This window comes from Brassica napus, chromosome A7, assembly GCF_020379485.1.
Source record: "Brassica napus cultivar Da-Ae chromosome A7, Da-Ae, whole genome shotgun sequence".
Lineage (NCBI taxonomy): Eukaryota > Viridiplantae > Streptophyta > Magnoliopsida > Brassicales > Brassicaceae > Brassica > Brassica napus.
Genome location: NC_063440.1, coordinates 14,844,189 through 14,865,335, shown reverse-complemented (window position 1 = coordinate 14,865,335; position 21,147 = coordinate 14,844,189). Strand labels below are relative to the sequence as shown.

Sequence of the window (21,147 nt, the reverse complement as noted above, 5' to 3'; positions counted from 1 at the left end):
AGGTGGTGGCTCGTGGAGGAAACATTAGCGCGGTGTTGGTGTTGGTCGTCTATGGCCGTACCGATGCGTTGTTGTGACCTTCTTCCTATCTTGGCTTCTTCTTCTGGCTTGTGTCCCAGACCGTCCATGGAAGCTTTGTCGACTGGTTTCTGTGGCTATATGCTCGTGGTTGTTTTGTTCTGATTGCTCCGTGCCACCGGTAGTAATCCTTGGCGTCGAAAGCTTATCGTCCTTAGGTTCTCTAAGGCGTCGTTTGGCGATGGTTCCGAAGACTTTGCTTGGTCTGTGGGTCTTCTTGGTTTCATCGGTGGCTCCATCCGGTGCTGCACACATCCCAGTGCCATGGCCTCCTCTTGGCTGTCATGGTAGTGTTGCGGCTCTTAGCTTTCTTACAGGTCATCGAGCAGTCTCTGGTTCATGCGCTGCGGCCATTTCATTCCCGACTTCTTGCTTCCGTTCTTGGTATGGAGATCAGTGTGTCTCTTGACCATCGACCGGTTCAGCGCTGTCGAAGTTTGTACAGCGGGATTTGGATCGATTTTCAAAGGTTTGTACTCTAAATCCCTTATTCGGTAGCGTTTTGTGCGTCATGGAGGCAAAAGTTATAATTTTTGAGGAGATCATCGAGACCTAGCTACTCCGAAAGCGACACGGGAACTCCCGGCATCCGAGGCAACAAGGAGAACCTCACTTTCTCGTGATCATCGTTGACGGTTGAGAACAGGAATCGATTTCTTATGTTTACTAAAAACAGACTAGCGGAATGTACCGGGTTTAGTGGGTGGGCGAAGCTAGTGTTGTAATATGTAGACTAGGAAGCTTTTAATTGAATCAAACTTGTAACCGAAACCTATTCCCGTGTACGGGTTGATTTATAATATATTTCTTAAAAAAAAATAAAAAAAAAAAAAAAATCGTGGGAAATTATTATACATCATTTTGAAGTTTTAAACGGATCCAATAATTTAGCAAAATACTATAATCTATACGCTATAAATAGTAGGCATGCACGAATGGAAGCATACATGTAATACAAACTTGTTTCTTAAAGAAAACATAGTAATTAAAGACCAACGAGCTGATCCATGGAGATACTTAACGCCCGGCCTGTTCTTCTTCTTCTTCTCGCATCACTCTTCTTCTTACCTGCTTTGGGAGCTATCGATTTTGAATACTGCAACAGTAAGTATCGATTGTAGTCTTGATTTTTCCTTCTGTATGTCTGCATTTTTTTCTGTGGGATAATTACTATATGTAGTATATTGAACACCTATATATTGTTATTAGTTCATATTAATGTGGTTTGCTCCTATTTCTGTTTTTATCAACTTTCAACAATCAATCTATGTGACTGCTGTAGAAAGTGGATACGATTTCTTTAACGTCTCTCGTGTGGAAGTCTCTCCAAATCCCGTTGAGTTAGAAGAATACCCAACCATAAGGGTATTCGGTTATGCAAGTACGTAACTTTTCTAATGATCTTCCCAAGTTTTAACTTTTTTTCTCTATATAGCCTAGTTTGTAATTTCTTCTTGATAAAAAATATTTGTATGTATACAGACAAAAGCATGGATGATGGAACTGTAGAGGTGAAGGTTACAGCTGGGGGAACTACACAAACAATGGCAAGCTACTCCCTCTGTGTGGTGGGTTTTGAATGCGCTATTGCAGCAGGCACCAACTTTGAGTTAGTTCTGGCGGAAGTTCCTCTAGAATATATCGAGGTAACTATTATTTTCCTCTTTGCATACATATATAAAAACAAACCCCAAGAACATGTCTATTACAATTTACAAGTATTTCAACATAAATGTATAAAAATAAAAGAAAAATATTATATTATAATTAGTGGCTAAAATTTACTCAACAGTATTTCATAGTATCAGTTATCAGATGATATACTTTTGAGTGGATTTCTTAGCCTTTTGAAATATCTACTCATTATAATGCTATTATTTTTGTTTTGTTTTTGTACTTTTAGACACTTAAACATAAGGTTGTTCTAAGACATGTATGTTTTTAAAGATTACGCATTAACTTGGTTTACCTCTCTAATAGTCTTTCTTTTCTTAAACATGTGAAGGGTGTGTCCAAGTATGTATATTCCGTACATTTGACTGATGATGATGTGGGGGAATCTGAAGAGCCAATACTAAGAATGTGTGTCGCGTTCGAGATACCTACTGTAGATCTCGCATTGGCCTCTGCTCAGTCGAGTTGATGGTCGAAATATAGTATATATATGTGTTTTAAGTCTTGATATGAGTCTTTGCGTGTCTCTGTCTCTCTACTTGCATCTTTCCCTTTTATGTGTGGAACGAATAAAACATTTTCCTCAACGATATTGCTTTCTTCTCTTTCGTAATTTGGGTTTGGTTTCTTGAACCTATAAGGTTTTGACCCAAGATGATTTATTATGATAATTAACTACTTTTAGTGTTATATACATGGCTTGTCTAATTCAGTTGTAATAACAACGTTTTCAATGCTATCATGTTTCTGTTTCCAAACTCTGTTTTTCAGGTAAAACCATGTCTAATAATATTTTACACTAAGGTTAAACTGTGGAATCGCCATATATATATATATATATATATATATATATATATATATATATTCTTACATTTTCCCTTTTTGATAGATTAAAATCAACAAATCCAAAAGAAACAAAAAAGGTAAAAAAAAAGTTTTTGGCTCTCCAACAGACCCTCAAATCCTTAAATTTTGAGGTTTAGGTTCTCTAACCGGTCTTTAGTTTGGTCTTTCTAATTTTGTAATTTACATACAATTATAATAATATTAATTTTTTTATTTTAATATTTATAAATATATTTCGACCAAATATTGAAATACTTTTCCATACAGGTTATTATTGATACATAAAATACATAAATATGTTAAAATTTAAATTAAATTATCTAAAATAAAAATATTATATATATGTAGTTTATCCATTTCGTAACTTTTTTCTCTGATGCACTTTCTTACAAAAAATATTTAAATTTTTTAGTAAAACACAAAGTATATATATAAAAATTATAAAAATTATGTTTCGTGTTTTTATTGTGTATTTATTATATATATTATGTTTCATGTTTTTATTGTGTATTTATTATATATTTATAAAAATTTAATGCTTATACTTAATTATTATAAAAACTGAAGAGCAAAATGTAATATATAAAAATATTTAAAGATTTATTTGAGGTTTATTGTTGCAATCCATTCTCAAACTCTTATTTTTTGGATAACTCACTTTCAAAATAAAATTCATTGTTGGAGATGCTCTAAGGGTTCAATTCTAGACGAGAAAATCCTATCTTATACAATAAAACAGGGGGAAAGAGGAAAAAGCCACGTACTTCTAAGCTTTATAGCTAGCGAGTGGCCAAGTCTACAGGATTTTATCTTCTTTAACGCTTGGAATAAGTTTAGGGTTTCATTGTTTCCTTGAATCTTTTCGTTGCTGGTTTTTTTTTACATTGTGTTTTGGTGGCTTGCTCACTATGTTTCCTGTTGGATCAATTCATTTGAAAGTAAACTCAGAGTTAGATAGTTGTCTGCATGTATTTTTAAGTTGTTATATATGAACTCGACCTCACTTGCAACCCAGGTTGACAACAGGTGGATACAGTTAACCATCTAGAGGCCAACAATATTTTTAATCTCCACAAAAAGACACGTCGCACATTCACACAAGTCAAATACTTAGGTAGAACACATAGCACTTATATTTGATCTAAGAAACCAAATAAACTTTATAATTAATTTAGATTAATTGATTAACTAAGTTCCCCTTTTAGACCTATAATGAAATAATTGCTATTATATAGTACGGAGATGTAGGACTTAAATAAGAAACTGGTATCTATTCATTATATGACTAAACCAAAAAACAAGCTCGAAAAAGTTAAAAATTACTATCCCTTGAATCCGAATACAACAACATAAAGCAATGTCAAGTACATGGCCGGCTGCAACATTTAATAGACCTTGGGGCAAAAAGAATTAAAAGGCCCTCGAACATATAAAAACATGAAACTTACAAAATTATTACTACAATTAAATACTAAATAGGAATGTTTACCACAAGTAAACACATATAATATTTTGCAACTTCTGTGTATTAATGTAACCAACAGTTTTTATTTATTTTTATTTATATAGCAGGTTCATGATTTTCATTTTCTTCGATCACAAATTTTTCATAGAACTTTTATGTGATTTTTATAAACAATTCTGCTTATTTTTCTTCTTGATGTTTTGATAAGTAATCCCCAGTCATAATCTAAGCTAATTATCAAATAAAAATAAAAATGGCACCTTACAATATGAACTCCCAAAGAGATGCTGAATCTGAAATTGTAATGAACCAAAAAAAGAAATAGTTAAACTATTCAACATACACTATTAAAAATCATATATAATACTTGTATCAAATCATCTCTGAAACAAATTAAGAACAATTGATGTGGATAAACACATAATGAGACAAAAGAAAATTGTAAATGTTTAGATGTACAATAATACCATAGTGTATTTTGGATACATATTAAGAATTGAAATCATGTTTGGACTGTTTAGTATAAGTTTTTTTGGAATTTTAAATATTTCGGGTTCTATCAGATATCTATTTAAGTTCGAGTTCAGTTCGGATAAAACCCATAACCCGAAATATCATAAAAGAATATCCATTAGTATTTATGTCGGGTTCATATTAGTTCGGATTCATTTTTATCGGATCGGATTTGGTTCAGATTTTCGGGTTCAGTTTATTTTTTCAGCCCTACATTTTTTTCTTTTTGAACATCAACTTTACTTTATGTTTAAAGTTCAAGTATATTAACTTTATTGCGACTATCAATTATTTATTCTATTTTTATTGAATCGATCAGTGAAAACTACTCATGATATTTTTCTTTGACCTAACCAATTTCAAAACAAAATGATATAATAGGATCGGTAACAACTATCAAATGGATCAGAAAAATTATCATTCTCTTTCAACATATTTGCATCTTCAAATATTTTAAAATTCATTAAAAATAAAACATATTAACCCGGCGCGTAGCGCCGGAATACCACTAGTAAGTATATAAATAAAAGAAAAAACAATAAAAAAATTATTATAAATTATAATATAAATTTGAAAATAGCTAAGTTGTAAGTAATATTCGGCTTTACGATTTGTTTTTAGGTTATTGTTTAAAAATTATATCATCATTAAAAAGATTTCTATGAATTTGTTTTTCAGTTTTTCAATATTTGTTCTAGCCCTATTTATAACGATATAAAATAAAGTTGTCTCTCTTTGCATCTCAAGTTGTCACGAAGCGTTCTTAAAAGCTTTGACCTCTTCCGTTGAGGCAACAAATTTCAGACAAGCAAGTACTTGATGTCATTTAGAAATGACTCGACGAATGATTAGTATTCGACTCTTGAGATTAATAGAAGATGTGACAATATTACTACATTGTCTCCTGAGAAGAAGGCAAATAGAAAGGTCATTGTGTTCATATATTATGTCACAATATATGTAAAGTCTTCTTCAAGATCGTTGGGACACAACATTGCACATTATATAGGTTGTATCTTAAATAGTGTCCGGGCCAAGGGCATATATGTAGATTCTGATAATTGTGTCATAGCTTATTATGATTCCGATTGGAACGCTTGTACTTTAACTCGTCGATAACATAATGCTTACATTGTTCTACTTGTTAATTCTCTCGTATATTGGAACTTGGAAGACGAAAAACATGTTACTGTGTTGGGTTCAGTGTCCTTTAAACTTAAGTGGATCAAGCAAATCTTTTCGTTCAATGTTTACTCAGGATCAACCGATTCGTATAGTGTGACAACAAATAAACAACTCTACATTAAATATCCATGAAAAGCCTAAGTATACTGAACTTGATGGCCATTTTGTTTGTGATGATGTCCAAAAGACAAACTGATCTTCACCGAACACATCAACACTAAAAAAAAACAACACTTCCGAACAAAGTGATCGTATTTAGCACACTACCTTCTAGAATTATAATATTTTCCTCGATCTCCCTTGTTAATAAACACTCAGTAAATGAATAAGCTGGGGGATTTTGATAAACTAGAGAAACATAAAATAGAAACAAAGAAGAGTTTTTGTCAGAAAGATAAACCCAATACACTTACCAAAATCTCCTCTCTCTCTTTTTTCCTTTCTTCACTAACTGAAACCCTAAATCGATCTAATGAATCCATCACTAAATCGAATCCGTTGTTAGGTTGTAAATCTCAAAAAACCGGATGGCGAAAGGCACATCCCCAGGCGAGACCATGATCCGCACAGGCTGCAAAAGGGAACTCCAATTCATGCTTAAATCTCAGTCCGAGATCTGCGGCGGCCTCTCTCTTGGCCGCACCCGTGGAAGCAAAACCTCCACGACAAGCACCGACGCCAAGAGGCTCACCACTCGCCTTCTTCTTCGCTCTGGGATTAAGAAGATGCGCGAGGATGCTGCAATGTCCGATTCTCCTGTTGAAGAAGAAGAAGAAGAAAAGAGCGACGTTGTTGACGGTGTTGATGCAGTTAGAGAGGCTGTAAAGGAATGTTCGATTGTGGTTGAGAGAGAGATCGTTCTGGCGTGTCCTGCTAGTTTTAGTGAGCTGGCGAAACTTACTTCAAGATCTTGCCTTGTTAAGTTGAAGAGTGGTCTTGGTTATGAGATGCCTGCTAGGAGGTTGACCCGATCCATGTTCAAGCCTGAGGCTGATGAAGATCATATGAATCTGGGAAGGGAAGCTAAAGGTAGTTGTGTTGCTGAAGGTAGCGAATTTGAGGCTACTTTAGTGGCATGTGGGAGGGAGGAGGAAGAGCCTCATGAGCAAAATAGTGTGGTTTCGATTGGATTATCGCTGACGAGTGGTCTTAGACGATGTGGTGTTAAGAAGGCAGTGAATGATACAGTAGATAAGCCTTTGAGGAGGTTAACTAGGTCATTAGTCAAACAAGACAGTCCTGATTTGGAAAGTAACACCGGATCTTCAGACTTGGGCAAGGTAGATGTGAATGCCAATGATGTCGGCATGGATGGTTTTCAAAATCCGTTGGTTACAACTCCAAACAAACGTGGAAGGCCCAGAAAATTTATAAGGAGTTTCCCAGCAAAGCTGAAAGAGCTTTTCGATTCTGGAATGCTTGAGGGGCTAACTGTGTACTATCTTCGATGTGCAAAGGTATATTTTATGGCTTTCTTTTTTTGTTTCTGTTCTTGTAAATGAGTAATCAAAGGATCTGTTGTTTTTGTGCTGATGTGGATATCAGATGAGAGAGGCAGGGGCTAGAGGGCTTAAAGGAGTAATTAAAGGATCTGGCGTTTTGTGCTTTTGTGGTGCCTGCAAAGGAGCTCAAGTTAGTGATCACTTACTGCTCTTAAAGATCTTGTAATTGGTCCTTGTTGTAACTTTTCAATTTTCACAGGTGGTTAGCCCGGCAGTGTACGAGCATCATGCTTCTAGCACAAATAAGCGGTCACCTGAATATATCTTACTGGAGTCTGGATTCACACTTCGTGATGTCATGAACGCTTGCAAGGAAACTCCCTTTGATACGCTAGAAGAAAAACTTCGTGCGGTAGTTGGACCAGATTTAAAGAAATCTAGCCTGTGTTTCAGTTGCCAAGGTTGCTGATTGGTATAAAGACTGTTTTCACTTTCTCTCTCTCTTGAATTCAAAGAATTCAGACTGGTTACATCTGATTGTTTGCAGGTCCATTGGTTGAGCCTTGTGAAACAAAGTCATTATTTTTTTGCAAAGCGTGTTTGGAGAGAAAGGAACCCGACCTCTCTATCAGTCCTTCTAAAGCAACTGGCGTTCGTAGGGGGTATGTATCATCTTTCATTATTTTCTTGCTACGACCTTTTCTTTACAGCTCAATCATATGAAAGTAATATGAACATACAGTTATCGTGTGCTGAAGGTAAAACGAAATATTAGCAGATTTTATTTCGGGAAAGGATTACGAGCTGTATGCATGTATATGCCTCTAATACATGGTTGCTTATGTGGAATTCTGTTTTACTAAACTGCATAATTTTGTTTTGGGTAAAATGAAAAAGTAGCAGATGCTAACCTTTATCTATTTGATTGATTCCTAATCTGAGTTCAATTTCCTACAGATCGTCTAAGCCAACTTTGGTTCCGAAAACTATCATTGATAGGTCAACACCCAGTCCTCGCCAAAGTAACAGGCGTGAAAACCCAACCCAAAAGTGAGTACTGTTGTTATATGTATAGCGCCAACTATGTGATGGTTCTGCTTTCTTGTAGTATTTATTGCATTTCGTTTTTTGACTAAGATATTATATCGATTACATCATATTTTCGAACCTTACTATATTGGCTTAAATTTATCCTGGGTTTCTACAGGTCACCTGAGCCTTCAGGGACTATTCCGAATGAGTCTAAATCCAGCTCCATCAAAAGCAGCAGCCAAAGGAAACTAACCAGAAAGTGAGTAGTGTGGTTACAAGTGTGACAGCACTTATCCGATCTATCTGTGGTCGAGTTCTAGATTGTCTTCTTCCCTAGCTGTCTGTCATACTTGTTTTAGTTCTCAGTCCATCTTTTGTCATTTTGAAAGGGATTTGCGGCTGCACAAACTTGTTTTCGAGGATGATATACTGCCAGATGGGACCGAAGTGGGTTATTTTGTTGCTGGAAAGGTTAGATCTGCATGGCAAATGGCCTTTCTCCAGCTCGTTACTGTAACTTTATCTACTCCAACCATTTCGTTCATTATGCAGAAAATGCTTGTCGGCTACAAGAAGGGATTTGGGATACATTGTTCTTGTTGCAACAAAGTGGTAAGCTCTCTTTAATGTTGTCAAATGTTCTTTCCTGGCATGAAGTGTTCTGAATCAGCCTTTATATTTTTTTATGAGACCAGGTCAGTCCTTCAGCGTTTGAGGCCCATGCTGGCTGTGCAAGTCGTCGGAAGCCGTAAGTTCCTTGTAGCTATTTCCATATCTATACTCTAGTAGTAATGTGTTTGTGCCAGTTGCACTCCTTGTTTTTTTTTCCATTTTCCTGTTATAATTACACTATAGTAACTTTATATAATAATTTGCTAGAAATACAAGAGACTGAGGATTGTTAGAGTGAAACTACTTCGGAAACCTGAAAACAAGAACCATTCTTTCTTCTCTATGGTTGCATTCTGTATAGACAAAGAACATACACACCTATACACGTACGTTATAAAATTATACATTAAACCTTGGTACATTGAACTATGTAGTAGTACAAGCCTGGATCCCTGAGATAATTGATTCTGTAATTTTACAGAAAAATGTGTTGAAATAGCTAGTTGTTCTTTCATTGATGTTCAGGTTTCAGCACATTTATACAACCAATGGCGTATCTCTTCATGAACTATCAGTAGCGCTATCAATGGACCAGAAGTTTTCCATCCGTGAAAATGATGACATTTGCCGTATCTGCCAGGACGGGGGTGAACTCTTGTGTTGTGATACCTGTCCAAGATCATATCATATAGGTTCCTTTTTTGTTGCAATTTTCGATTTCTTTGTTGGAGTTCTTCTATTGCTATCTTTTTGGAGCGTTAACTTGATGGAGCCTACTTTTCTGTTTTGGTTTTATCTAGTATGTGCTGGTTTATCAAGCCTTCCGAGTGAGAGGTGGTCCTGCAAATATTGTGTGAATATGATTGAGAGGGAGAAGTTCGTGGACAGCAATCTTAACGCCGTTGCAGCTGGTAGAGTTCGTGGAGTTGATGCAATTGCTCAGATAGCCACAAGATGCATTCGAATTGTCAGCTCTCTTGTGAGTGAGCTCCCAAGTGTATGCGTGTTATGCAGGTGAATATCGAGATCTTCTATTATGTCATGTATACTACAGTTGCCTTTCTTGTGTCCCCTTCATGAGTTACATGATTTCCTGACGACCTTAATTGATATTGTAATGCGGTAGTTTAATGAGGTCGTATTTGGATAGCGTTTTATATCATGTTTCTTAATTTAAAGTTACTTGAATATGTGTGGTTCAGAGATGCGTATACAATGGTTGCTTTCTCCTAGTTGAAACCGTTTCCTTCTGATCTTGACCTTTCTTAATTTCTTTGCTCTTGCAGAGGCCATAGTTTTTGCAGGTTGGGCTTCAATTCTCGCACTGTGATACTCTGTGATCAGGTGTTTAGTTGGTCTTGTTATATTGCGATCTCTCCCTCTTAATTCTGCATTTGGTATTCACCATATTCCGTCTCTATGTTTTCTCGTCAGTGTGAAAAGGAGTTCCATGTTGGCTGTTTGAAAGACCATAACATTGCTGATCTCAAGGTGCTCAACTTCTTTGGCTCTTTTTCTCTCTTATAATTTCCTCTTGGATGATACCTCATTACTAATCTCTTACATCCTTGTTTATGCTTTAACAGGAGCTACCTAAAGATAAATGGTTTTGTTCCCTTGGGTGCAAAAAGATCAACACTTCATTAGGCGATCTGATAGTTCAAGGAGAAGAGAAGCTTAGTAACAATTTCCTGAATTTTATACGGAAGAAGCAAAACACTAATGAAGAAAGCTGTCCAGATGACAATACCACTCCAAACATAAGATGTAGGATCATTAGTGGAAAGTTGGCCTCTTCGGATGATACAAAAGAGTTTCTTAAGAAGGCACTTTTGATTCTTCATGTAACTCTCCGGCTACAATTCAAACTCCTCTGTACTTTGTTCCCTTCTATTTTTGTATGAAAGCTTTAACTCTTTTTGTCCGTGGTCTGCTTCAGGAGCGGTTTGATCCCATCTGTGAATCTGGGACCAGGGGAGATCTCATTCCAGCCATGGTGTATGGGTAAGTGCAAATGGTTGTAACGTAATATCTCTTTAGTGCATTAGCTGATGAAACCACTGTGGGTGTGTGTGAAACAGAAAGAAAGCAAAAGGCCATGATTTCAGTGGCATGTACTGCACCATGTTGACTGTGGAGTTAAGATTCTTCTTCTTTCCAGTCTATATTATTCTGTGAAGCCTACCTATTTCATCTTGTTAATTTGTGTGTTTGTTTTGTCTCTCGCTTGTGCAGTGAAGTGATTGTTTCCGTGGGAATCTTTAGGGTTTTAGGGTCTGAACTTGCGGAACTCCCTCTGGTTGCTACCACTAGAGATTATCAAGGGCAGGTAATTAGCTTTGATGTTTGATTAACCTTCATTTTGTTTTCTTTTAGAGATTTGCCTATTCCCTATAGAATTGCTAAGGACCGATCCGCTTTTAGTGTCACATTTAAATCATACACGCCTAAGTAAAACTCTGATGCATCCATGCCACATATTTTTTTCCCCCTTTTTTTGTTTGAGTAGTTTATGTTCTGTTTCTTGGCTGTAGGGTTACTTTCAGTGCCTGTTTGATTGCATCGAGAGGCTGCTTGGATCCCTAAACGTGAAACAACTGGTGCTGCCAGCAGCAGATGAAGCCAAATCCATATGGACTAACAAATTTGGTTTCACCAAGATGACGGAAGAGGAGGTATATATGAGTAAAACAAAAGTCTATACACATATATAACCCTCCCCAATATCACTTATACACAACTGTGTGTGTTCTAGGTGAAAGAATGCAGAAAAGACTACTCGGTGATGGTCTTTCATGGAACATCAATGTTGAGAAAGATGGTACCTGGAACGAGTGTTGCTGACGGGAGTAAACCTGAGAAGGACAGTATGGAGGAGTAAAGCTCAAGGTTATCTCTTTTTTGGTTTGTTGGAAGTGGGTGAATCGATATAGGTTTGATGCATGCTTGTATTTTTTGGGTAGTAGCCACATCCGTGTACAGGTTTTTTCCCACCTAAATGTGTTGTCTTTTGTCTGGTAACTGAAAAAGATGCACAAAGGGTTGGTCATGGCTAGAATAGTTAGAGAGACAAGAAGTGTGGGAAGTAAATGAGTCTTGAAGCTATTTTACTAACTCGTCTTGTTACGGTTGTATGAGAAGCCGACTTTTTTTGTAATGCCAACAAGAAAATGAAAAACAATATTCCTTATCGTTTCCAAGGAACTCAAATCTCTCCATCGTCCAGTATAAAATCTCCACTCATTTGTTGTAGGAGGAACGAAAAAAAACATCAACCAAAATAACCAAAAACTGAACCAGACCAAATTAATTAAAATATTTTATTAATCGTGCATTTTCCTTGTTACAATCTCTCTAAAAAACATCAACCATATACATGATCTTTAACCATTTGGGATGAACTTGTAATCTTTACTCCATGGTTGGTTTTGCAGAGGTTAAAGTCATTTTGTTAACAAACTTCTAAAATTAGTTATTTAGTTCATATTCTAATCAAAAAGCAACAAAAAGAAAGACGAAACCAATCTATTCTAAATTTTCTTTTAGGTTTTATTAAGTTCTTAGTTTTCTAAAGTTGAAATCCCATAAAAGAAAATTCCCAACTGAAATCTAGATTGAGCCTCAAACCAATTCAATCGGAGGAGAGTAACAAAAAAAATAATATCACATCGACTGAGGATACTGATAAGATGCTTTATTGTGCCCTACAAAAAAGTAAGATAAGAGTGTTCAAACACATGGAGAATAAGAAAAAGTGCATGTACCGAAAGAAGACAAATCAAAGTTATATGAACAAACCTCTACTTGATGTTCTTATTCATTTGACGCTTATTTTTGCTCTTTGATGTGATAAGACTCAAAAAGACCACACCAAACATAGACAGCTCAGTGTCTCCTCAAGGCCTTACACCTAACACATGCATCTTTCTTCCTTGTTTTGAGGTAAACATTTGCCTTTCTATTCATTTGTTTTATATACTTTTGTAATACTAGTATTATGGTGCCTATCTTTTCTCTCCATGTTTTTGATATTTCCCATTTTTAATCTAAAGGTACATATATTTCTGAAACTAATTCTCTACGAGTTTTTTAATCAGGACTTAGGACCATAAATAATGCTTTTGGTTTTGGAATGTAAACTCACAATTAAAAAAGCTTTTAAAGGAGAATAAATAAGAGGGAGATCATAAAAAAAATTAGAGACACGCATTACTGTAATATGATATTCCATACAGATTTACCAAGGAGCCAATCTAGAAGTTTATTTGACACGAAGATGTATGGCCCTTTGGTCCAAATAGTCCTTTTAGGTCCAGACCAGCTGGCGCTAATACTGATGACATGGTGTAAAACATCAAATATTAAACTATGGGCGCACTGAAACCTACTCCAAATATTAAACCATTAGTCCAACAGTGTAAAATTTTCAATCTAGAAGTTTCATTTAAGTGATTAGTAATAAGACATAAAATAAAAGCATGAAAAATAATTGAGCTTCAGAGGATGCATGAAATGATATCCATTTTATCTATTAGATTTTTAAAATAATTTTCAACATAAAATTTTAAAATGCAGTAATTATTATTAGGAAAATTTACCAAAATGAAACAAAAATTCAGTTTTCTTGTCTCTTTGATATAAAACATGTTTTGTCCATTTTTTCTATTTTTTATTTTTTCCATTTTTAAAACTTAATGAAATAAATAGTTTATGCTTTCATGTGCCCCATAAAAAAAATTAATAACTTGCTTTCGCCTATAAATATGGAAATTAGTTTTTTGATCCTTTTTTCTTCTTTTTGAACTTTGATTTTCGATCACTTTTAGAAAATATTTCTTATGTATCTAAAGTCACATCTCCAAGTTCACCTAAATATTCTCTTATACCAAAGAAAACTGATGGAATATATTAAGCTGTGATAAAAAAAATCATGATTTAGCCGAAATTAAGATAAATTTGTTTTGTGAGGTTGAGAACGTACGATACAGACTACAATATAATCGTTATAAAACCGTACAAACCGTTACCATGCAAACACTGATAGAGGCAAAATAAGTCAATCCCTTCGTATATTAAAAGCGAATTATGCTTCCTCCGAATTAGTTGGAACTGTGAACTGATATTAGTTCTAAATTTTAATATTATATATGCACACAGTCCATAAATATTAAGTTATTAACTATTAATTAGTATACTTCCTCCATTAGGGCCCTCCGATATGTATATGGGTGGTGCTACCATGATTAACACGCTCATCCTAAATGTGACTTTAAAAAGGCTTCATAGAAAACATAAGGTCCTCATCATTATCATCAATCTACCATTAACATAAATACCAAAAATTATGAACATGGACGGCGATAAGGTGAGAGAAATTATACTATTCAGTTAAATTTCTAAATTTAATTCAAAACATCGCCATGAAAATTTTCCTTTTAGTTATATGACTTCAGACTTTGAATATCGATATTTGAGTATAAATAATATTCAGAGAATTTAAAACTATAAATCTAATGTAAAATGTTTTGTTTCATAATTTAGATAATAATATAGCAATAATAATAAATACTATTCTTTCCATGATGTCCGTTGAGGATTTCTATAAATATTTTAAAAACAACTTCTTTTTTTTTTTGCTTTCTGTTTTCCGCAAGTAAATTAAACGATATGTATTAATTCACACCAATTTTTTTAGAACATTCTATCAACTACTAATAAAGTTTAATCGATTCTTTTGAAAAAGGTGGATAATAGTATTATCTTTTAGTGAACATAAAATAAAATTTGAATGCATGGCCCCATATGATTTAGCCGATGTGCCTAATGATATCTAAGGTTCTATTAACATTGGCCATATTAGCGAATGGTCGGGCTGTGAAGCAACATTATACTTTATCTAACGAATAATATGATTGAGTTTCTATTCAACCACTATGGAATGGTTTATGAAAATATATGTAACCCCCTTAACTTGACGATACTAGACTATGACCACAAATATAGAAGAATATATAATACCATGATTAAGGCCACTAACAAATTCCGGCGGCAGATCAAAAAGCCATTCAAATTAATTACAACTTCGAATATAGTTTATAAAACTTTCCGGGAATTTGAGACGAAGCTTTAGTCATGTTTGGTTTTAAATATTGCGCACCCATTAAAAAGCATGCTATTAATTTACTTATGTATCTTTAGTGGTATTCCCTTTTCTATTGTAATCATTGTTTTGAATCTTTCATTCTATGTGGTCACGCTATATCTCATCTTCTCAGTTTGTCGTTCATCTTCTTCTTTTCTTTATTAGATGAATATCAACTCATTTTGAATATGAACTTTTGATTAGTGTTTAGAGCGAGATGCATGCACTGCTTATACTTTCTCCTAACCCTCCACCATGTAAGATGCATGTTTTTAGTTGCTTTTACGAACTCAATGTCTAAACAAAATGAAAAATTTAAAAGACTAAAATTAATTGTTAAATTATATTAAGAAAGAAAACCTGAACCATAATGATGGATACAACACATTTGCATAAAATTCTAAATGCATCACTTTCGATATGAAATTGAAGAGAAGAAAAGTCTGAAAAAGGCAACTCGATTAAAATAATATGTTTTTATGAAATGGTTTAAATAAAAATTGAACCAGTTTAATGATTAAAATTTAGATTTATATTACTACTTTTTACTGCAATCATGATATTCTTTTATTTTAAATTATGAAAACAAAATCTATTCCTAAAAATCCCCAACAACAACTTAGATGTTGATGGTCTTTTTCTTTATATCCAAGATAATTAATCAATAAGGTTTAAAAAAGAGTTACGTTAGATACTTACCAACATGGTGACTTTAATGAAATGGATAACTTATGAGCAATCATGGAGTGTAATTTTGGTTTATAAGTCCCTAAACATTATTTGAGAAGTAATTGTTTATTTGTTTTCACCACAATCATTCTAAAAATAGTGATATAATCTATTAAAATGTTAGTATGGATCTATCTAATTTAGAGTAACTAAATAATTATGCTTAACAAATCATCAATACCAAAAAAATACATTTGTTTATATTTATTTATTGTTCTAATTTTCTTCCGGAGTTCGTTTGAAGGTGGAAATTGTTGTCCAAAATCATTATATTTTTTCTTCTACCCCTAAATGAATGCCATCCTTAAATTATTTATATTCACAAATTTTAAATTTTTATAGTTTCTGTTTCTAATATGACATCAACATTAACCATGTAATACAACAGAGATTTAGAAGTAGTTTAACTTAGATGATTTAGAGTGTAATGAAAATAGTATAATGATTTTAGGTTTTTAGAACATCACTGTTCGAGATTTCCAAGTTAGATATCTCAAAGATAAATATAATTATATTAATATCAACTTTAAAATATTTTAAAAGTGTGAGAGATCTATATAATCAATTCAAAACACTTAAGAGTGTATTCAATGGAAAGTTTGGGGTGATTTGTATAAAATGACTATTCAAAGATGAATTTGAAAAATCCATTTAAAATCCAAAAGTATTAAACTAGACATTTCATAAAATACTCTGCAATCTACTATTTTGAAAATATTTCAAGTTATGAATTTAAGAAGTTTTTAAGTAATTTTAGAGCGTGTGTGAATGAAATTTTGTAATTAAAAAAAAATATAAATTTCATGGTCTTAGGTAATATTCTATGTTTTAAAAAAATCAAATTTTAAATATTCTAAAAATTTAAATTATTTGATACAAAGCCTAATTGTAACATTACATCTACGTAAAATAAATGGATAATGATAAAGTTATGTTTTTTTTTTTGAAACTTGGTAAAGCTACTAAAAATCGATAGTCTCAAAATATATATACTAAAAACAAATTCAGCAATTCTCAAATTTATATTAACACATTTTCACAATTTATGCGTTACTAAATATTTGCATCACACACTACAAGAGTTTTGGAGCAGATAAAATTCGAAGATATATCATATAAATTCAGAGCCAAAATCGAATTTAGTTTTGCTATTTAAAAAAATAAATTAATAATGGGAGTTGCTTGCTTGAATCCAAAAAGAAAAAACCAACTTTGGGAAGCAGGGAAGTGCGCTACGTGTCAGGCAGATATTAGGCGCTTGTCAATTTTGTCCAGACGTCCGTGTTACGGTAAGATTTTCTTCACAACAAGCTGGTCCACATCCTCCCTTCCTCTCTCTCGCCTCTCCTTCTCCTTCTCCTTCTCCTCTTGTGCTTAAATTCTCTCTCTACGACCTGACCGTTTCTTCACTCATCAAATCCAAGAGATTCTCTGGTAAATAAAGGTTTACGATGCCTTCTCTCTCTCATTCTTGCGTTGAAGTTTCGATAATGGCGGATTTGATTTAGGTCTTTTTGATTACGGATTCTCCTTCTTATTATCTCCGTGCAAATCTAATTCACGGTTTTTCGATCTCGATCGGATTATTTTCTGGATCTTCGGATCCGATTCGAGCTTCTCAATTGATCGATTTGATTTCTACAGATATGATCGGTGATTTTCGTTGCTTCTCAATTTGCTAAGAATCTGATGTTTGATTTAGGCTTCTTTATTTGGGCGTTGAATCGTATTTTTTTTTATGTCAATGAAGACTTTTGTAGATGGATTCAATCATCGTGAATTGTTTTGGTGTTTCAGGTGCGTGCTTGGACCTGAGGTTACTTGAGAGTATCTTCATTTAGTGAAAAGATGTTGATTCCATTGCAACATGGGTCTAAGGACCGTGGTCAGAGGTATGGGAACTGATGATTGGGAGATTGATTTAATCTATCTCGAGAAAGAAGAAGTTTGTGTATATTTTGTAGATAAAAAAAAAAGAAGGGGATTTGATTGATTAATCATATAATGGCTATTGCTGGCCTGCAAAACATTTTGGCTATTAATTCATCATTCCCTCGGGACACTAGACAAATGGAAACCGAAGGGAGACCGGGCGTCCGTGCATCCTCGCTCCTACAGATGTGGAGGGAACTTGAGGATGACCACGTGACGGGTCATCCCCGTGAGAGAAGGAGTGGCCCTTCTTCCCCTTCGAGGGGAGATGACAGTAACATTAGCGCGCATGGTGTGGTTTTAGACAATGTAAATTTGGGTGAGAGTGAGCTTGGTGGATGCTCCCCTACCGGTAGCGAGCACTCTTCAGATCTGGGGATGGTTGAAAGAGAAAGAGTTAGGCAAATCTTTCGTGAGTGGATGAGCTCCGGGACGGGGGAGCAATCATCTGCTCCTTCCCCTTCTAGAGCGGAATGGCTTGGCGAAACGGAACAGGAAAGGGTGAGGATCATTAGGGAGATGGTTCAGATGAATAGCCAGCAGAGGCCTGTTCTTGGTGATTCCAGGGAAGACCAGCCTGCTGAAGTTGCTAACCAGATTGAAAGAGTGCTTGATGGAATGGTTGTTAATGGGAACTGCGTTCAGAACGAGCATGCTAGAAGAGGCATACGCAAGTTGTGTGGTCGGCAAGTGTGGGTGGATATGTTGAAAATGGCTGAGAGGGAAAGGCAAAGAGAGCTTCAGGGGTTGATGCAGCATCATGCTGTATCAAACTTTGCTCATCGCAACCGCATTCAGGTTGGTTCATAATATATATTTTTTAAATACTATTTCTTGGCTTTTTGTGTACCATTTCAAGTCATATAAGGTTGTTTGATGTTGGAGGAGTTGAGAGTTGTATCTGTCTCAACTCTATTGTTTGGGCCGTAGCCTGAGTCATGATCTTTAATTGCCATTGCAGGCATTGCTAAGGGGGAGGTTCTTGCGAAATGGTGTCAAGGATGATAAAGAGAAACCAACATCATCTGCAGCTACTGAGTTGGGCTTTCTAAGAGAGAGGCAAACTGTATCTGAGCTGAGGTAACTAATTCTTCTCTATTAAACAACTCATGCATATCTCTCTGTGGTTTTATTTTGTGCCCTTCCATAGGTGGCTTAATATCTTATGCTGATATATGCTTTCAGACCTTTATGATCTTTATATATTAAGCGATTTGGTAAATTTTGTAGCTGTTCGTCTTTTTGTCTTGAAGCTTAAATCCCAATCCCATTTTGTAATTAGATTCTCCGTTTCATCACATATGTGCAACTCAACCCAGAAAGTGACACTTGTGTTGCCTTAGAGATATTAAGAACGTGAATGCTTACTATGTATTTTTTCCATGACAGGGAGGAATTTATATCCAGACTAGACCGGTCTGTCTCTGGTCAAGCGAGCACTAGTCACTCGGAAACCTCATCGGACACTGAAACTGATGATAGTAGAGGTGAACAAAACAATCAAGATAACATCAATGATGCAGACGGTGGTTCAGATCATAATCGCAGAGAGGCTGACAGCCATAATTCGCTGGATGAAGTAACTGATTCCAGACGCTCTAATAATCGGAGTATAAGTCTGGAAGAAAGGACCGCACGTGTAGAAGGGTGGCAGGGGCAACTTCCTGAGAATATCCAAAGCGAATGGCAACGGTCGGAAGGTGATGAGTTTTCTCAAAGGAGAAATGATGCTGAAGCAGACCTGAATAGCCATCAAAGGGAGGATGCTGCTAGCTGTTCATCTTCTGAACAGTCTCTGCAAAGACCCGAAGAAATTGCCACTAGTGGACCGACAATAGATCTCCAGGAGCATCTCCCTGAGAACATCAATCTAACTTTCACCCTAGAGGAGCAGTCCGAGGAGGAGATTCTGGGAAACGAAGAATCCGATTGGCAACTTATCAACGGCGAATGGAGAGATGATGCTGAAGAGGAGGCAAATACAAACGTTTCCGAGAGTTTTCCAAACCAGTTTTCCCAGATATCATCCGTGGATGAGGACGGAGACGACCATGGTCCACTACAACCCACAGAGATGCAGGCTGATGATTCTGATCTTCAAAGCACAGTACAAGACTGGTCTGAGGAACATTCTGATGAGGACACGGTCTCAATTGGAAGGGCTGCCACATTTTTTCCTCCGGACGATGATAATGGGAACATGGAACTCAGAGAACTCTCCAGCAGGTAAAGGATTTTGTAATATTGTAATGGCCTCATATCTCAACCGAAGTTTCTGTATCTGATGACTTCGCTGTTTCCACTACAGGAGACGTGTTTCAAATCTTCTTCAAAGCGGGTTTAGGGAAAATCTGGACCAGTTGATACAATCTTACGTGGACAGGCGAAGCCGAGATCCTGTCGACTGGGAAGAACACGAGACGTTTCCGGACCCTTTATTAGCAGATGAACACACAGAACAGCATGCTGATGATGCTCAGAGTGGTGGTGGTGGTGGTCAAGAAGTTGACGCTGTTGAATCTCCTCCTTTATCTCTACCCTCTCCAGTGATTCCTGTTCAGGCGTTCTGGGACCATGATCGATCCAATTCAAGCTGGCCAGCACATGATATGCATCAGCGCATTGGAATGGTAAAGACTATCTCCTAAGTGGATCATCCTTGTTGATCCAGTTAAAACTTGATCAAACAATTTATCTCTGCAGGATTGGGACTCGATCAACGATCTGAGGATCGACATGGGAAGGATACATCAAAGGATGGATAACCTGCAGAGGATGCTGGAGGCTTGCATGGAAATGCAACTCGAGCTACAACGCTCTATAAGGCAAGAGGTATCTGCAGCGATGCACCGCTCTGCCGATTCATCAGGTTTTCTATCCGTTTTATGATTTTACATATATATATTTACAGTACACACACAACATATTGTTCATGACGCCCCATAATCTCGGATTAACAGGTCCATCATCCAGTGACGCTGAGAGCTATGAGTCAAAATGGGAATACGTAAGGAAAGGGATCTGCTGCATATGCTGCGAGAGTAACATTGATTCCTTATTGTACAGGTACGTGTATGGACCATGAGAACACCACCAGCATCCTTTTTTTTTATATGCATCTTCCCTATTTGAAATTTTTTTCTTGTTGTTCAATTAAAAAAAACAGATGCGGACATATGAACACTTGCGAGAAGTGTGCAAAGAAGCTAGTGGAAGCTGGAGGAAAATGTCCCATGTGTCAAGCCCCTGTGGTTGAGGCAGTTCGTGCTTACTGTATACTCTGACCTCACTCTTACTCTTTCTCTCGGTCATATAACATTTGGCTCCAAACTCTGCTTCAGATTGCTTATCAGACTCTGGGTTTTACTGATACCAAATGTCTTTTTATCTTTCCTGTGATTTATAGCTTTAGATATAACTCTGATTCACTCGGCTCCATACACTTCTTAACTATTTTTATACACAAGATTCAATAGAAATTGTTACAGCGTATATGT

General features: G+C 35.7%; 3 protein-coding genes across 7 annotated transcripts; all 3 read left to right on the top strand.

Moving 5' to 3' along the window:
- The first annotated feature begins 1,013 nt into the window (after positions 1-1,013).
- BNAA07G13480D (MD-2-related lipid-recognition protein 3) lies at positions 1,014-2,357 on the top strand. Its single transcript, XM_048736866.1, has 4 exons — positions 1,014-1,182; positions 1,361-1,459; positions 1,561-1,724; positions 2,084-2,357. Exons 1-4 carry the CDS (start codon positions 1,086-1,088, stop codon positions 2,219-2,221), a joined length of 498 nt encoding a protein of 165 aa, XP_048592823.1. The 5' UTR covers positions 1,014-1,085; the 3' UTR covers positions 2,222-2,357.
- Positions 2,358-6,099: 3,742 nt separating this feature from the next.
- On the top strand, positions 6,100-12,039 carry LOC106352584. Of its 4 annotated transcripts, none has more exons than XM_022688893.2 (19): positions 6,100-7,218; positions 7,307-7,393; positions 7,463-7,664; positions 7,751-7,865; positions 8,203-8,253; positions 8,411-8,494; positions 8,625-8,706; positions 8,788-8,847; positions 8,931-8,983; positions 9,373-9,539; positions 9,648-9,861; positions 10,134-10,191; positions 10,282-10,338; positions 10,434-10,691; positions 10,787-10,851; positions 10,929-10,985; positions 11,083-11,176; positions 11,382-11,522; positions 11,603-12,039. In XM_022688893.2, the coding sequence occupies exons 1-19, from the start codon at positions 6,289-6,291 to the stop codon at positions 11,726-11,728; spliced, it is 2,901 nt and encodes a 966-aa protein (XP_022544614.2). In that variant the 5' UTR covers positions 6,100-6,288; the 3' UTR covers positions 11,729-12,039. The 4 variants fall into 4 exon arrangements, with proteins under 4 accessions (XP_022544614.2, XP_013647659.2, XP_048592821.1 ...); XM_013792205.3 differs by having other exon boundaries at positions 8,161-8,253; XM_048736864.1 differs by having other exon boundaries at positions 8,625-8,847.
- Positions 12,040-16,991: 4,952 nt separating this feature from the next.
- On the top strand, positions 16,992-21,142 carry LOC106352556. 2 transcript variants are annotated; one of them, XM_048736861.1, is made up of 8 exons: positions 16,992-17,152; positions 17,516-18,448; positions 18,612-18,730; positions 19,040-19,876; positions 19,959-20,280; positions 20,354-20,519; positions 20,611-20,716; positions 20,817-21,142. In XM_048736861.1, exons 2-8 carry the CDS (start codon positions 17,723-17,725, stop codon positions 20,932-20,934), a joined length of 2,394 nt encoding a protein of 797 aa, XP_048592818.1. In that variant the 5' UTR covers positions 16,992-17,152; positions 17,516-17,722; the 3' UTR covers positions 20,935-21,142. The 2 variants fall into 2 exon arrangements, with proteins under 2 accessions (XP_048592818.1, XP_048592819.1); XM_048736862.1 differs by having other exon boundaries at positions 16,994-17,162.
- The last annotated feature ends 5 nt before the right edge of the window (positions 21,143-21,147 follow it).

Coding starts and splice junctions, on each gene's coding strand:
- LOC106352556 (XM_048736861.1), top strand. CDS start 17,723: ATGGCTATTGCTGGCCTGCAAAACATTTTGGCTATTAATTCATCATTC. Junction 20,281..20,353: donor TGCATCAGCGCATTGGAATG/GTAAAGACTATC, acceptor TTATCTCTGCAG/GATTGGGACTCGATCAACGA. Junction 20,520..20,610: donor CCGCTCTGCCGATTCATCAG/GTTTTCTATCCG, acceptor TCGGATTAACAG/GTCCATCATCCAGTGACGCT.
- BNAA07G13480D (XM_048736866.1), top strand. CDS start 1,086: ATGGAGATACTTAACGCCCGGCCTGTTCTTCTTCTTCTTCTCGCATCA. Junction 1,460..1,560: donor AAGGGTATTCGGTTATGCAA/GTACGTAACTTT, acceptor GTATGTATACAG/ACAAAAGCATGGATGATGGA. Junction 1,725..2,083: donor TTCCTCTAGAATATATCGAG/GTAACTATTATT, acceptor AAACATGTGAAG/GGTGTGTCCAAGTATGTATA.
- LOC106352584 (XM_048736863.1), top strand. CDS start 6,289: ATGGCGAAAGGCACATCCCCAGGCGAGACCATGATCCGCACAGGCTGC. Junction 7,219..7,306: donor ACTATCTTCGATGTGCAAAG/GTATATTTTATG, acceptor TGTGGATATCAG/ATGAGAGAGGCAGGGGCTAG. Junction 10,692..10,786: donor AGGCACTTTTGATTCTTCAT/GTAACTCTCCGG, acceptor GGTCTGCTTCAG/GAGCGGTTTGATCCCATCTG.